The sequence below is a fragment of the Anomaloglossus baeobatrachus genome, chromosome 10 (genome assembly GCF_048569485.1).
Source record: "Anomaloglossus baeobatrachus isolate aAnoBae1 chromosome 10, aAnoBae1.hap1, whole genome shotgun sequence".
NCBI classification, from domain to species: domain Eukaryota; kingdom Metazoa; phylum Chordata; class Amphibia; order Anura; family Aromobatidae; genus Anomaloglossus; species Anomaloglossus baeobatrachus.
Window position 1 is genome coordinate 136,583,832 of NC_134362.1, and position 17,592 is coordinate 136,601,423.

Consider the following 17,592-nt stretch of genomic DNA (forward strand, 5'->3'; position numbering starts at 1 on the left):
GGCTGAGGTGCAGCGGAAATGTGCCTGCGGGGCAGCCGTACAAGCCACGTCACAGTGGGGCCCTCCACTGCCGAAGGTGCCGGTCGTAGCTGGCACGGAGGTGCTCCGGCTGGGCTCGGCCCCCGCGCAGGTCACTCTGGAGCAGGCCACAGACGCTCCATATTGGGAGCGGCAGCAGCGCCAGCTGGGCCGAGAAATTGCGGCCCGTGAGAAAAGAAAAGCGGAAGTCCTATCCCAAACCATCCAGGAGAAGGACAATCTTAGGAACGCCACCTACCGGGCGAGGGGCCTGACACATGAAGGCCAAGTCCGGCACTTTGACCCCCCGAAGAGTATGGGGTTTCATCTTTGAGCCGGGCATGGAGGCAGAAATATTTGTGTCCCGGAGGGATGTATACCCGCACCTGCCCGTCGGCTATCCTGACCGGGACCTGGAGCCCGGAGAGCTGGTGACCTACACACGGCACTGCAGTGAGAGGGGGTGGTTTGCCCTGGATGTAAGAAGAAGGGTGACCATGGGGGCCCAGCTACACGTCCGCCCATCTTCGCCATCCTCCGGTCCTGAGTTTGATTCAGAATGTTAAAGAGGTAGTGATTCCCAGCTACCTTTCTGCAAAGTCCCCGTTGGGACCCTGTTGATGTTCCCGTTTGTTTTACTGCATTTATAAAAAGACATGGCTGAGAACTTGCAGGCCAACCCAAAAACTATTGGGTCTTGTAAATAGCCCCAGACCACCCTTTTCATCATGCCGCAGTCTCCGGAGAGGCTGGTTGGAGGAAGGGCCTGCGGCAGAGTAGGCCGAGGTCCCGTCACCATAGCAACCGGTGACTACCCTCCGGGTCAGGGGTCTCCTGGACGCTCTGAGAGAGACTGTCGGGTAAGGAACTTACCCATCCCGTGTGGGCACCACCCAGACCCGAACCCGTTTCCTGGACTGGGGAAAAGGGGTGCGCACCAGTGCTTAGCGGTGGCAGCAGGGCTAGGTTTGTTTGGGTGGGCTAAGGTGAAAAGGACCCGGTCCAGTCCCGGTTAATAAAAATGTTATGCAACGTTTAAGTAAAATGCCTCCCGTTAAGGGAAGAAACCAAAATGAATGTAAATATGTTATTATGCTTGTAAATGTTTTATCTCCTTTTATCTTTTTCAGTTTAAGCAAAATAAACCGGTGGTGGTCGGACAGCCCGCGGACGGTATGTGTTTAACCAAGGGGGAGTGTGACGCCCTGGCCGAGCCAGGTAGTCACACATAGGCCCCTGCATTACACCTTTCCCTCACAGGTGACATCAGCCAACCTCAAAACCCTAGTCACCCCCCTCAGGGCTAGATGGACACACCAGGGGGCGGAACCAGGTAGTTGGAAAACACCCACCAAGGAGTATAGACAGCCCGGGGGCAGGAAAGCAGTCAGTTGAGTTCAGTTTAGAGTTCAAGCTGGAGAGGAGTGTGGGCTGGAGCTGTGTGCAGCTCCAGCAGAGGCGAATACCCCAAATTGATCGGCACCAAAGTAGGAGCCCTGGTGCCTTTGGCTAGGAGGCAGATGGCGGTCTCCATCTGCAGGAGCCGGGAAGACGGCTCGGTGGAACCGAGGTCGACCGGGACAGGGTAGTGGCCTGCCGGTACCAACCCGGGGAACCGACTCGGAAACCGGAGCACACAGGGGGGTACTTGGACCCTGAAGCCGGGACCATAAGCGACTGGAACCAGCTAATTAACCGATTGAGGCCAGGACTATAGGTCCTGTCCCCCCCAAAGTCCCAATAGAAGACAACAGCCCACCGAGGGGGATAAAAGGCCACCGCCAGGGCTCAGAGATCCCACGGGCCAGCGTCTGCGGGCCACACACACACAGTATCTGTGATTGCAAATAGTCAGACATGCTGTCACACAGGGTTGGAGTGCGGTCTGACTGCAACCAATCACAGACGCCAGGACTGTAGGTGGGTGATGGAAGCAGTGCATATTCATAAGGGTAATGAGTGGCCCCGAAAGTAGGGTTAGAGATGCGTGGAGACTGGTAAGTAAGCACCTTTATTCTTATATTCTTTTTTTTTTATTATTACTTGGGTGGCTGGATCCAGATAATTACCCTGAATTCCCAGACAACTCACTCCAGGTACTAGGTAACCCGCGCGGATCCTGACTTTTACAGTTGGGATCTGCCCATCATTAGTTAATAGTCAATGGAAAAGCTCTGCTCCACCCATGGATGTTACCAGCAGATAATGGCTGATATAAATCAATAGATGAAGCTTAAGTGGGCACTATGAAAAATAATTCCTATAGAAGGAGTGAACAGGAAAGGCTGTATAAATGTATGGATAGAAAAAGACTAAAAAAGTACACCCACAAAAATCCTAGCACTTCGAACCTTTACTATAGAATAAAAAAAAAATTGAACAAGGAAAAAACTCATTAAAAACATTTAAAATAGAAAAAAATGTGGCCAAGAAATTTCCATTTTAGCATATCATTAGGGATGAGAAAACCCAGACGGTAAATTTGGGTTTCGCACTGAACAGTGGTAGGTATTGAATTTCTCATGATCTCGAAAAATTCAGTACATACCGCTAACCAGGATTGACCTATGGATCCTCGTTATGAGAATGTTTTGCTCCACAGGAATCGATGAGAGATGTGGGGAATTACAACATTGGATTACATTGCAACTTCTAGTATTCCTTTTTAATTAATAACTTGGTGAATGAGGGCATCAGGGGAGTCTTTTTTTCCCTGTTTGGGTGAGTGTGTTTTTTTAACTCTACACGTATTGGGTTAGTAATGGGCATGTTTGATAGATGCCTATCCATTACTAATCCCTGAGCTTGATGCCAGTTGTCAATTCATTACTAGCATTAACTCCCAAAGTTTTACCCTGATTGCCACTGCACCAGGGCAGTCGGGAAGAGTCGGTCAAAACGTCCGAATTAGTGAATCTAATGGATGCGCAACTTCTGGAGCTGCCGTAGGCTGGTATTTTTTGGCTGGGAGGTGTCAAATAACCATGGGCTTAACCAGCCTGATAATACCAGCCCCCAGTTGCTTGCTTCACCTTTGCTGGTTATGAAAAATAAGGGGGAGTCAATGACGTTTTTTAAATTATTTAGATAAATCATTTTAAAAATAGGCATGGCATCCCCTCTAAGTTTGATAACTAGTCAAAGTAAAGTAGACAACCCCTTAGATCGCGCTGTCAAACTCTGACAAAACAATCTAATGGGCTTCATCGCGGATCACGCTGTTCCTCGACACCATCAGCGGTCCCGCGACGAGATCATGGGGTGCCAATGGGTTGTTATTATAGCACACGCCCTTCGTAGTGAGCTGTGACTGCAATGGCTCCTTGCACTTACCTTATGATATTAAGTGAGTGGCAGAAGGGAAGAGGAAACTTAATTTTCTCACAAAAGCCATTGCTTTTGCAGTAACCTGGCTCACCAGGCTTTAAACGCTACTTACCTGCAGATTGACCCTATATCTGCAGATAAATAGTGTTTCTCAGCTTGGCAAGTTACCTTTAAAGTGGTGTCCAGGACATTTGAAGAGTTTCACTCTCATTCTCACTCCTAACACTGTGTAAAGTACTATTAAAATTCGATTGTTTTCACTCACTCTGTGATTGTCATGTCACTGCTCCATATGCAATTAGCATAAAAACAATCACAAGCCACCTGCTTTCTCTACTGTTTATCTCATTGTTTCATTTGTAAGTAGGTAAATTGTATATGGAGCACTAAAATGATGAGCGTACAGCTTGTGAAAACAGCCAAATCCTAACAGTGTCCTAAAACTAACTACAAATTTATTTTTTGAACGTAAAAATAAAGTTTACCAAAGTTCTTTTTTTTAAAGGTGGTGTGCAAAAGAGGCTCACTATATAATTTTTGTATCTTGTTCAGGTTTTGTCAGCACTACTTGCTATTTGATGAATTAAGCAAAACTATGAGAATAACATGCAATTTCCAATCCACAGACTTTTCATTCTGACATTGTGTTCTGTTTACCAATCTTTGTACTAAGCTTGGTTTTGCTCCTGTATCTATGCAACAAGATCAGTTCTGGTACTGTATCTGTGCAATAAGCTTGACTGTTACAGTATCTATGTAGTAAGATCAGTTCTGATACCATATTTATGCAGTCAGCTTCACTCTCTTCCCATATCTATGTAGTAAGCTTGGTTCTGTTACTATGTAGTTAGCGTGGTTCTGTTCCCCTACTGATTTACTAAGCTTGCTTCTGTTCTTATATCTGGGTAATAAATAATATATTTGTTTTTGTTTGTGTATCTATGTAGTAAACTCAGTTCTGCTCCTTTATCTATGCATTACGCTCCTTTTGTTCCTGTATTTATGTAGCAATCTGAGTTCTGGTACTAATTGTATGTAGTAAGTTTGCTTTTGTTTCCATATCTATGTAGTAGGGCATGATTATGTTGCTGTATCTATGTAGTAACCTTGATTTTGTTCCCATATTGATGTAGTTAGCTTGCTTTTGTTCCCGTACCTATGCTGTTATTGTTGGGCCTGGTCCCGCCAGATCCCGAGGAGGGCGCTCTCCCTCACATCTGCCCAGCCCCAGCATGGTCCCCACGTGCACTCCCGGTCCCAGCCCCCGGCAGCGACGTGCTTCTTCTTACCAGTCCCATGGCTCTGCAGGCTCTGCTCACTCCCGGGTCAGGCGTCCTGTTCCTGGAGCTGCTGCAGTCTCTTCCTGTCTCCTGTCCACACACAATTCTGCAGTGAACAACTCTAGGCTGCGCGCGAGGCCATGCCCCCTTTCTTAAAGCAGTAGTGCCTCATTATCTGGAAGTGACCTCAGAGGCCACCTGTTACCTAAAGACTATTTAGGTTCAGCTCTCCTGGCAGCAGGTGCCCGAGCAACGCTCCTACTAGCGTATTACTAGTGTCCAGGCCCCTGTGTTCTACTGTTTGTATCTTATTATCTTCCTGTTACTAATCTTCTGTCTCGCCATAGTGCCTGCTATACCTTTCCGGCTGTGGACATCACCGGCCATACCTGCAGTGGATGTCACCGTACCATACCTACTGTGGATGTCACCGGCCTTACCTGCAGTAGACGTCACCGCGCCCCACCTACTGTAAACATCTCCGGTGCCACAACTGTATTCTGCCTGCCACGGACGTCATACCTGAGCCACGCCTGGCCGTACACAGACTACTACTACTGGTTCCTGGCTGCCATGCTTCTAGGCCTTCTGGGGAGGCACCGCACAGTCCCTGTATAGGGGTTTGCTGCTGGTCGCCTTCTCACGGGAGTCCGGAGCACGGTCCAGTGAGTCCACCTCCGGACGCTCGCTGCTCCTCGGTGAGCGTAACAGTTATTGCCTTCTGTTCCTGTATTTATATAGTAAGCTCAGTTCTGTTACCATATCTATGTACAGCCTGTTACCTCTGCTGCTTTAAAGCAGCGGCCAGACATAAGCAGGCCAGAGAGGAGCCACCGCAACTCAAAGGCCACTGCTTTGTGATTGCCCCCAATGCCAAAATTTGCCAGTCAGCCCATGGAGGCAATGAGACAGACTATAGAAAATGTGTGTGTGTGGGGGGGGTGCTTTTTCTCTCTGCTTGCACTTTCCTGTTTCAAACAAGGATACCAGAGACATGGGATTTGCGTTAAAGGCATTGGATAACACAGAAACAATGCATGATGTGAACTGGGCGAAAGATAGTTCCAAAATCTATGGTGCTGGCAGAAAAAATGTTGATGACTAGAAACTAGTCACTCAGCGCATTGGAATCAGATAGTTGCTGGACATATTAGACTGGTGCGTACACCCAAAATATTGTTGAGGGGGATGACGGTTGGAAGATTATGCATTTCTGCAGGATTTGTGTAAAAGCACAGGTAAGCTTTAAAGTTAAAGTGAACCACATAAATGTGTTTAGCAGCAGTGCCTCTTCCTTATGACAAAAATTAAGTAAAAATTGAATTTTCCACAGGAACATTGCGATTACTGTCCAATGCATGACTGATTAAATTTTATATAATCAATAGTTATCTCAACAACTGAATAAAAAGCTTTCATTGCTCTGTGAATACGCAGCACGACAATACGTCTTCTTATTGTAACATGCATAGAATGCTAAATATCGCACCAGTAATTCAAGCAACCTGGAAAGAAAAGGCAGTTATGGTCAGAGCAGCGGAGGCTGAAAATAATTAAGATGATCAATGATGTTTATCAGCTTATAAAAGGATTTATGAAAACATTTGATACATGGACATTTTAACCTCCACCTCCATAAATTCAATCATGAATGTATTCAGATTTCATTAAGTTGTTACATACATCAATCTGAGTATGAGTTTGTATCTGTCTATACAACCAACACCGTATCAAATGGCGTCCGGAAGTCTGCTATCTGTAAGTGATATGCAGAGCAGTGACAGCATCTAAACATTACTGTGGAGTCTATGTAAAGTGCACATCACTGACTCACCTTAATAAACAAAGCTCCCTTGGCGGCCAGCGCATCTATTCCTCTCCCGTTGGGATAACAGTGATAGGTAGCGTCCAGTATGGGGTAGCGGCTAGCAAACATGAGCCCACTGTTCAGACACTTAAAGCCGCAGCAGCCATGACAGCTGTAGACCCCCACGTCATACAGAATATATTCAAAATAATAATGTAATTGTTCTTTCAACTTTTCTGCAGCCCGTTTGTCAAATACTTCCTGAAGGCAAAGGAAGTCCAAGTTGGCTGGAAAGAAGGCAGAGATTTCATGGTCAAGGATATCGTCTGTATGCTTTTTTTTGCGGGCTGCAGCTTTTTTAATGATGGATGCTTTGTAAAGAAGTTTGTTATTAATGCTGCTTTGGTCAGTAGCTCCATCTGCCACCCGGCTCTTGACTAATGATTCACGGGAAGTGGTGCAACTGTCCAGACTTCCACCATCCCCTTCCCTGTGCTTATGGTTAGAGGTTGGGCTTTTTTGAAAGTCTGGTTCTGTTTCAGCCAAGCAGGCCACATTGACATGTCCACTCATAGCATCAGTCTCCGTGTCAGATATGTGATCCTCACCACTGATTCGAATAATACATGCATCTTCCCCTTCACCCATATCCCCACCATTTTTTCCATCCCTTCCCTCTTCATTATTTTCCCCCAAATTTTCAACTTTGTATTCCATGGATGTAGTTCTCTTCATGCCCATGTTGACAGCTCGGTGGGTGACATCTGTGCCCTGTGGAGAAACCAGGCTACTAAAGCTTGCAGCACTGATAGATGTGTTGGTTGGAGAGTCTATGTAAATCTTGATTTGAGGTCTACTGGCGCCATTCCGAATTCTCCTCCCAATTTCTTTGGCCCTGGCCTGAGTATTGAAGAGGTTAGTAAACCTGGCCAATGAGTCCGGCAACAGGCAGACATTAGCAGAGCCAAAGCAAAAGCTTTTAGCACTGCTTGTGGCCCTCCAATCTGTTAGCAGCTTTGCTCCACTGGCCCTGGCCTTGTCTTGTAATCGAGAGTAGATATAGGGCCTACGAACAGCTTGGAGAGGTGACCAAATAAAAAATCCAATAAAAGCAAAGGGAAGAGAGGAGACAAGCAAGGCCAAGTATATTGGGGTAGTGATGATAATACAAAGTGCCTGGAAGTAACAGGGATCATCTGACCGCTGACGTTTCTCATAGGTGGTTGGCAGAAATGAGGCTAGGAGACGATCTCCAAGCCAAAAGCAGGGAAAAATTAGTGCCCAAGACAGGGAGTGGAGGAATGACAGGAAGCTGCTGGGAAAGGGGGAAGTGTGCAAAACCATCTCAGCTCAGTAGTGGCCTCTTCATGGGAGCTTCTGCATAATGCCACTCTTGAGGAAATATACAAATAAAGGGGGCAGAAGGCAAATCCACCTCCAAACCCCCCTCCAAAATGGAGTAATTTGTTCTGTCAAATATCACCTTGACATGTCACCTGAATCAAAGAGAAATGTAGGATATGAATGTTTTTGGGACAAGAAGTGTGTCATTGCTTGATTGAAGCCTTCATATCTGGTATTCTGGAGTGAGAAAAAAAAGAAAAGATGTGATTAATTACAATAGAAAGGCACCATAACTCATACAAATCAATATAATCAGGAAATGGACAAAAAAAATAACTTTTTCCTATATAATAGGTCAGAAACTGTTGTAAAATGTAATATGGCAGCTAGAAACTGAAAAGTATTTTTATATTGGTAGGTAAATTGCCAGCTGCAACTGATGATAAAGTGGTTGATTGGCGCTCATTTCCTTCCTTTAATAATTTACAATCAATGTAAAGTATTTTTGTAAATGTGATTTTTTGGGGAATCATTCTCTCCTGTCTTTCTATTTTCCATTAGGCTATATGCCGGTGACTGTTCACGTGAGGGGATGTACTGATGGCACACAATCATTTATATGTCAGCATCAATTATGTGGTCAATGGCAAACATCCAAAATATGTATATCTATATCTCCTGGGCCAGGGAGGATGTAAAAAAGTATGCAGCACGGGATCACAACTGATTTTCCTGTAAGGTAAAACATTTCCCTGCCTGTTTTTAAATAATGTTTTTCCTCAAAGAAAGAATTATTTGCAATCCTATGCTGTAATGTCTGTATACTTTATTAATTCCTCCCCGGCCTAGGAGATGTGGTATGATCAGACCATGTCCCCGTACAGTCCGACACGGCCATTACACAGTACATAGCAGGGACACATATATATACGATTATCACAGCACAGGAATACCTTTTTAAAACACAGTTATTCTAATACATATTGACTAAAATTAACTTTATTAGTGAGAAAACCCTTGTAAGTCGGTTGTTGCACTTTTAGGCTTTGGCATAGAAGCAATTTTCAGTCATGTATTACCCATGTCCTAAAACTTTAAATTCGGAGGGTACAACTTTGAGGACATTATCACAGAGTATGTAGTGACAGGTCAGGGGACCCTAGACAGGCCCTCTGACTTGAGACTCTTCGTTGTCCCTTGTCTTGGAGGTAGGCTTGATGGTAGCCATGTCCAAGCACCTAACGCGACCCTGACTCCTGTCCACGGCCTGATATTACTCCTCCTCTACCCTACCCTTGGGGCAGGCCGGTAAACCCAATAACAAAACAACACAGATAATGGAGAACAGAAACTCGTACACACTGCACTCAAAACACACATGAAAGACAATACGTGTCCAGGGGAGCAAAGAAAACAGGAATGAAGTAACGCACAAAAGGGGAACGTTCACACTACTCAATATTGCAACAAAGATCACCATCACCAGGTTCACCAACAAGACCGGTATCACTTGGAGCAAAAGCTGAAGCTATAATTGGCACTAAGTAGTGAGATCCAGGATCTTATATAGGAAGTAGATGACTTTTATTGGCAATTGGCAACCTGAACTCCTAGTAGAGTTCCCCAGGAATTAACTCCTGCAGGACTGAGGAACAGAGAACATTAAACAGCCGACACCCAGCTCTGGCTGAACAACTAGAAGACATCAGGAGCAGTGTGAACAGAGCTTGATGTTGCCATGTAGCCTAATGAGTCTAGACCTGAACACGGCATGACAGACATTTTAACAATACATGTTTTCCTCTACTACACTCCAATGGGTAACACACCATCCAAGTTTTGTACTTGAAAGTATTATAATTCAGTCAAATCGAGTCATAGAGATGGATTTGTTGCACAGTGTGTTATGATTGTGTACGAGTATTAAACGCATGCAGGATAAATTGGTAAAACACTGAACATATTGTAACTCTCTCCTGTTCCTATACAGACTAGATTACTTGGCCCCGCAGTCCATAGTCGTTCGTACATGGACTGAAATGGCTCGAACCCCAGACTACACTGTGGCAACTAAGACCAACGCTGTCTGAACAGCCATCAAATGCTTCACGTACCTCCTAAGGTACCGGAGGGCAAAGCAGTGTGCAATATACCTACAGAAAGGAACAAGTGAGGTGATAGAAAAGGTTCCCAAAGGGTATAACAACAAACCATGAAACATTAAAAAAGGATAAGGTAAAAACTGCAAGAGTATATATCATCTACGTCCTGCTAAGAAACAGATAATAGGTGCATAAAAGCATAAACAGCAGAGAGAAAACGCCCTAGCTGGTCTTTCACTGACTGGCATAAAACAATGGCAGTATGGCTGGACATCCAAATGAAAATATCACCAGCCGGAAATACCAGCAGGAGGAAGGTATAGCTGCACCCAAAAGGTGACTGGACAGACAAATTAGTAAATGAAAGGATCTGCTAATCTAACAGATCAAACTAAGGATAGTGAAGAATAAACACACAGAGAAAAGATGTATTTTCTGTGGCTCAGTGGACAGACCAGCCAACAACAAAGCACAGCCTCAAAGGTTAAAACCTTGATGCAGCATTTCTGGTGAGTTTCTGCATCAAAATCCAAATCTGTTACATACAAGTATTGAGAATTTCACTCTATGCGCGGCATTGCAGTAAATGCACCAAGCATGTCAATTTACCTGCAGTGTGAAGATGAGATTTTTAAAATCTCTTATCTTAGCTGATACTATATAATACTGTGGATCTTTTTAACCATAATTAATTTGTTTGTACATAGTGAGAACATAAAAATAATACTGCTCTCCCAGGCAAGCATCTATGGCCGCCGCGAAGAGCTGCAGGCAAACTCCTGCCTATGATTGAACATTAATGTTATGTAGAATTGACCCTGACAGGACCTCCTGTTTATGGTAAAGTTGCTTGGCTGCACGCCCACTAGGCACATCATTTCTCTTTGTCCACAATACATACAAAGCAAACATAATATATTATTCACACACCAGTTTACAATTCAGAAAAAATGGAGATCAATTTCAGTTGGATGACAATCAGCACAGTTCAGACAAATGTACATACTATTTTAGATTATGTAATTAAACAGGACCTGTCACTTGTGCCAAAAATGTAGTTAAGTACCTTGTAAAAATACCCGAGCCCCCCTGATTTGCCTGCTCTTTTCAGTTTAAACTGCATCCCTCCATTGCAGATTTGTTTTCTGAGTGTTCTATAGTAAATTTCTGCTTGCAGATCAACGGGATATTTCTTCAGTGTTCTGTGAGTGTGTGCCCTTTTATCCCTCCCAAGTCCAGCCAATCACACCTCAGACGCTAATCTAACAGCCTAGCACTCTCAGACGCTGCCGAACTTGGAGAGTCTGAGTTGGAAGCGGGAGTACACGCCCTCAGGGAAGACTCTGAACAAACAGCCAGTTGGTCTACAAGCAGAGATTTCACATAATGCGCTTCAAAAGCAACAAACGTGAACATTTCTGCCATGGAGTGATGTAAAACAAAATGGAAAAGAATGGAGGAGTCATCTATAAACTGTTTCCCATGTATTTTGAATATGGCTTATTTGTGTATTTACACCCCTGCAGAACTTAGTGTAAAATTAGCCCTGTGCATCCCACCTCCAGTAGTAGCATTTTTGGTGGCTGTAAACAGGCTTTTAATGCCCATTAGTAATATAGAATGAAGTATATTTTCTGCCAAGAGATGGAAATACTGTCATGTGTTATCTATGCCAGTATCACAGTGTGAAAGAAGAGATGACACCTCTCACCTAAACAAGAAGCGTTCTCTCCATGGGACTCCATTAACTCTGGTTTTAGCCAGAAGCCATTTATCTTTGCCAAGACAGAACAATAACCATTATTTCCTGTGACAACTCCACTGAAAAGAAGAAGTGCAGATTAACTGAGCACCTTTCTTCCGCTTGTGTTTGGAGGTGTCTGCTCCCTGAGGCAAGAACTCTGTAACAGCTAGGCCTGTTCTGTTCAGAGAGGATAGATGTGTAGATGATTGCTGCAAACATCCATCAATCTATGCAGACAGTGGAAAAAGTCTGCAAATTCCCGGTTTTTATATTTTAATTTATAATCTCTTTTGTATTGAATGTAATATATTATGGTTGAGTTTGAGTTGTGAGAATAAGTACAGGGAGCCGCTAAGGTCACTAGTACGAAAAGGTTAAAAAATGTCTTAGTAAAGAAAAGTAGATCACACCTTATACTTTGCACTGACGAGGGAAAATCATCCCGAAACACCGTGTCTGCAAATTGAGGTTCTGATCTGGCATAAAACCTAGGACATATGAAAAGGTTCATTAAAGGGCCAAATTTGACTTTTAGGATTGTTACTTCCAATAGGCGTCACTAGAGTTCATCTCTTTCCTCCCTGAAGAGACAATGTACAGAACAGTATTAATGTTGCCTTAATGGGGCTTTACACGCAACAACATCGCTAACGAGATGTCGTTGGGGTCACGGAATTTGTGACGCACATCCGGCCTCGTTAGCCACGTTGTTGCGTGTGAAACGCACGAACGACCGCTAACGATCAAAATTACTCACCATATCATTGATCGTTGACACGTCGTTCTAATCTCAAATATCGTTGCTATTGCAGGACGCAGGTTGTTCGTCGTTCCTGTGGCAGCACACATCGCTATGTGTGACACCGCAGGAACGAGGAACAACATCGTACCTGCGGCCGCTGGCAATTAGGAAGAAAGGAGGTGGGCAGGATGTTCCGGCCGCTCATCTCCGCCCCTCCGCTTCTATTAGTCGGCCACTTAGTGACGCCGCTGTGACGCCGAACGAACCTTCCCCTTAGAAAGGAGGCAGTTCGCTGGCCACAGCAACATCGCTAGGCAGGTAAGTATGTGTGACGGGGACTAACGATGTTGTGCGCCACGGGCAGCGATTTGCCCGAGACACACAACCAACAGGGGCGGGTGCTTTCACCAGCGACATCGCTAGTGATGTCGCTGTGTGTAAAGTGGCCTTTAGATTAAGCACATATGACTACTTTCCTAGTTTTTATAGAGGAAAACATGACAGGAAAAGTCAACATTTTTTGTTTCTGGAGCATCTTTTTTTGTTATTTCTTGAGCGCTTTTTCTATGTGTTTGGTGGCTGGTGGGTTCTTTGAGCATTCTCTATCGTTTTTGTCTTTTACTGTTGTTTTCCAGAACTTTTTTTTAACTTTATTCAACAATTAAGAAACTGATAGTAGTTTTTTTTAAGTAAAAATGCTGGTGAAACACTCAAAAAGATACATACTGTAACATCTATTCATACTTTCATACTTTGAGCCTTCTCATTAACAACTATTGTAAAATATGCATCTCATCCAAGAGGAAAAGGTCTGAAGAATGGTCAGCTATCTTCTTTTAACACCTTGGTTTCTTTGGAAACCTGAATTAGTTAATAGATGTTCAAAAGATTAAAAGTGTGAGCAAGACATTCTTACATAGAAATGAATATGTTCCTACTTTTCAGGGTATACTTAGCACTTTTTCAGACTAGCTGTAGTACCCAGCGTTGTCCGGGATAGTAACTGTCTCTCTGTCTCTCTTCCAGTCTCTTTCTGTCTCTATCGCTCTGTCTGTCTGTCTCTATCTGTCAATGCCTCTCTATCTCTCTGTCTGTCCCTCTCTATCTCTCTCTCTGTCTGGCTCTCTCTGTCTCCATCTGTCTCTCTTTCTGTCTGTTTTCCTGTCTGTCTCTTTCACTGTCTGTCTCTTTTCCTGTTTGTCTCTGTCTGTATCGTTCCTTGTCTGTCCCTGTCTGTCTCTTTCCCTGTCTGTCTCTTTCCCTGTCTGTCTCTTTCCCTGTCTCTCTGTCTGTCTCTTTTCTTGTCTGCCTCTTTCTCTGCCTCTTTCCCTGTCTGTCTCTTTCTCTGTCTGTCTTTTTCCCCTGTCTGCCTCTGTCTGTCTCTTTCCTTGCGTGTCTTTCCCTGTCTGTCTCTTTCTCTGTCTGTCTTTTTTCCCCTGTCTGTCTCTGTCTGTCTCTTTGTTTCTGTTTTTTTCCCTGTCTGCCTCTGTCTGTCTGTCTCCTTCCCTGTCTGCCTCTTTCTGTGTCTGTCTGTGCCTGTCTGTCTGTACTTGTCTGTCTGTGTCTGTCTATCTCTCTCTCTCTCTATCAATCTCTCTACAGAAATCATATTATCTCACACATAAGCTTCTTTTACTAAGAATGTTCTTTCTTGCCTATAGCAACCAATCACAGTTCCTATTAATAACCAGTAGCTCTCAGTTCCATTCACTTTAATGGAGGCAGTTTTTTTGGAGAGTAACTGTATAGCGCGGGGGGTAAATTTTCCCCTCAAAACATAGTCTATAATGTTCCCTGAGTCATATCAGGAAACTGTGCAAAATTTCATGATTGTAAATGTGACAGTGTGGATTCCTTTTTTACTAGAAATACATACACACACACACACACACACACAAATACACACACATACATACACTCAGCTTTATATATTAGATTCTACCTGATAAAGATGTTGTGTGCACATAGCCATAAGACAATCTAAGATGCCAGAGAATATCACTTATGTAAGGTAAGATTGAATTCTTAAAATATAAAAGTCATTATTGCAGCATGATTTGCCAAGATTTTTATTGCTGAAATTTAGGCCAGTGTCAGACGAGCATATGGAAAGTCATCTCATCATTTCATCCATAAAAACTTGGACACTTTTCATCCATATTATCATCCAAATGCCCTCTGTGTGACATCCATGTGACATCTGATTTTATACATCAAGATGTACATGATGAAATACAGTATGACATTGTATCTGTAAACTTGGACACCATGCAGATGATCCTTATGGAATCCATTTTTTTTTTACGTGCCTCTAGATCTCAAGACTCTGAAAAGAATAGTGCATGCTGTGATTTTTTTTTTACACCAACACTTGGTCCGTGTGAAAAAACTGTAGTCATTTGTCTATGGAATCAGTAGATTCAATAAACCAGTAGGTCAGCACACGTCTGTATTATATACTCATGTGAACGTGCCCTTAAAGAGTTAACAGATCTGCTTGACTAGATCATTCACACATTTGTCATTCATCTCTCATACTCAATCACGGAATACTCAATTAACCTCGCTCAATATATCTAGTGAAACGGCAGAAGAATCCAATGTGGAATTTAACCGACACAACACACACCATCAATTCTATAAATTTTAGCTCAGAAATTTGACTTGTAAAAAATAATAAAAAATCAAACATTCACTTTATAGAAGGGGAATGTAGTGCAGATAGTGACCAGGGCACAAGTAATGAAATTGGGGGTGGTACGGGGGGAAGGGTTAGGACAGTCAATACAGTAAGCAGGAATATAGGTACAGAGTCATACGTAACGTGCATGTACACTAATGCCCGAAGCCTCACAAATAAGGTGGAGGAATTAGAATTAATATTGTTGGAAAAAAATTATGATATAGTGGGGATATCAGAGACATGGCTGGATGAGAGCTATGACTGGGCTGTTAATTTACAGGGTTATAGCCTATTCAGGAATGACCGTACAAATAAGCGAGGGGGAGGTGTGTGTCTATATGTAAAATCATCCTTAAAACCCATCCTGCGTGACAACATACAGTGCCTACAAGTAGTATTCAACCCCCTGCAGATTTAGCAGGTTTGATAAGATGCAAATAAGTTAGAGCCTGCAAACTTCAAACAAGAGCAGGATTTATTAACAGATGCATAAATCTTACAAACCAACAAGTTATGTTGCTCAGTTAAATTTCAATAAATTTTCAACATAAAAGTGTGGGTCAATTATTATTCAACCCCTAGGTTTAATATTTGGTGGAATAACCCTTGTTTGCAATTACAGCTAATAATCGTCTTTTATAAGACCTGATCAGGCCGGCACAGGTCTCTGGAGTTATCTTGGCCCACTCCTCCATGCAGATCTTCTCCAAGTTATCTAGGTTCTTTGGGTGTCTCATGTGGACTTTAATCTTGAGCTCCTTCCACAAGTTTTCAATTGGGTTAAGGTCAGGAGACTGACTAGGCCACTGCAACACCTTGATTTTTTCCCTCTTGAACCAGGCCTTGGTTTTCTAGGCTGTGTGCTTTGGGTCGTTGTCTTGTTGGAAGATGAAATGACGACCCATCTTAAGATCCTTGATGGAGGAGCGGAGGTTCTTGGCCAAAATCTCCAGGTAGGCCGTGCTATCCATCTTCCCATGGATGTGGACCAGATGGCCAGGCCCCTTGGCTGAGAAACAGCCCCACAGCATGATGCTGCCACCACCATGCTTGACTGTAGGGATGGTATTCTTGGGGTCGTATGCAGTGCCATCCAGTCTCCAAACGTCACGTGTGTGGTTGGCACCAAAGGTCTCGATCTTGGTCTCATCAGACCAGAGAACCTAGAACCAGTCTGTCTCAGAGTCCTCCAAGTGATCATGAGCATACTGTAGACGAAGCCTTGATATGATGCTTTGAAAGTAAAGGTACCTTACGGGCTCGTCTGGAACGGAGACCATTGCGGTGGAGTACGTTACTTATGGTATTGACTGAAACCAATGTCCCCAATGCCATGAGATCTTCCCGGAGCTCCTTCCTTGTTGTCCTTGGGTTAGCCTTGACTCTTCGGACAAGCCTGGCCTCGGCACGGGAGGAAACTTTCAAAGGCTGTCCAGGCCGTGGAAGGCTAACAGTAGTTCCATAAGCCTTCCACTTCCGGATGATGCTCCCAACAGTGGAGACAGGTAGGCCCAACTCCTTGGAAAGGGTTTTGTACCCCTTTCCAGCCTTGTGACCCTCCACGATCTTGTCTCTGATGGCCTTGGAATGCTCCTTTATCTTTCCCATGTTGACCATGTATGAGTGCTGTTCACAAGTTTGGGGAGGGTCTTAATTAGTCAGAAAAGGCTGGAAAAAGAGATAATTAATCCAAACATGTGAAGCTCATTGTTCTTTGTGCCTGAAATACTTCTTAATACTTTAGGGGAACCAAACAGAATTCTGGTGGTTTGAGGGGTTGAATAATAAATGACCCTCTGAATAAACTTTTCTCAATTTAAAAAATAAAATAAAAAAACAAATAACATTCTTTTTTGCTGCAGTGCATTTCACACTTCCAGGCTGATCTATAGTCCAAATGTCACAATGCCAAGTTAATTCCGAATGTGTAAACCTGCTAAATCTGCAGGGGGTTGAATACTACTTGTAGGCACTGTATGTGAGGGTACTGAGAATGTAGAGTCCTTATGGTTGGAGATAAGGGGGGGGGGAGAATGAATAATAAAATACTGATAGGGGTGTGTTATAAGACGCCAAATATTATGGAAGAGGTAGAGAATCTCCTCATAAAGCAAATAGATAAAGCAGCGAGTCTCGGAGAGGTAATTATTATGGGGGACTTTAACTATCCTGATATAAATTGGGGAACAGAAACTTTCAGTTCCAGCAAAGGAAATAGATTTTTGATAACAATGAAAGATAATTACCTTTCACAAATGGTACAGGACCCCACAAGAGGGGGAACACTACTAGACCTTGTACTAACCAATAGGCCAGACCGCATATCAAATATACAAGTTGGGGGTTACTTGGGGAATAGTGATAATAAAATAATAAGTTTTCATGTATTCTTTAGTAAGATATATAGTAGAGGGGCTACAAGGACACTAAACTTCAGGAAAGCACATTTTAAACGGTTGAGAGATGATCTTAGTGCAATAAACTGGGATGATGTACTAAGTAATAAAAGTACACAAAGCAAATGGGAGACTTTTATGAGCATCCT

At 43.5% G+C, this 17,592-nt stretch overlaps 1 protein-coding gene across 1 annotated transcript in view; it reads right to left on the minus strand.

The window, feature by feature from the left end:
* SMPD3 (sphingomyelin phosphodiesterase 3) overlaps positions 1-17,592 on the minus strand; it is a 429,346-nt gene that overhangs the window by 122,014 nt on the left and 289,740 nt on the right. The window contains exon 3 of the mRNA XM_075325680.1: positions 6,460-8,013. Coding sequence (XP_075181795.1) covers positions 6,460-7,776 — 1,317 coding nt within the window. The 5' untranslated portion in view covers positions 7,777-8,013. The remainder of the gene's footprint in view (positions 1-6,459; positions 8,014-17,592) is intronic.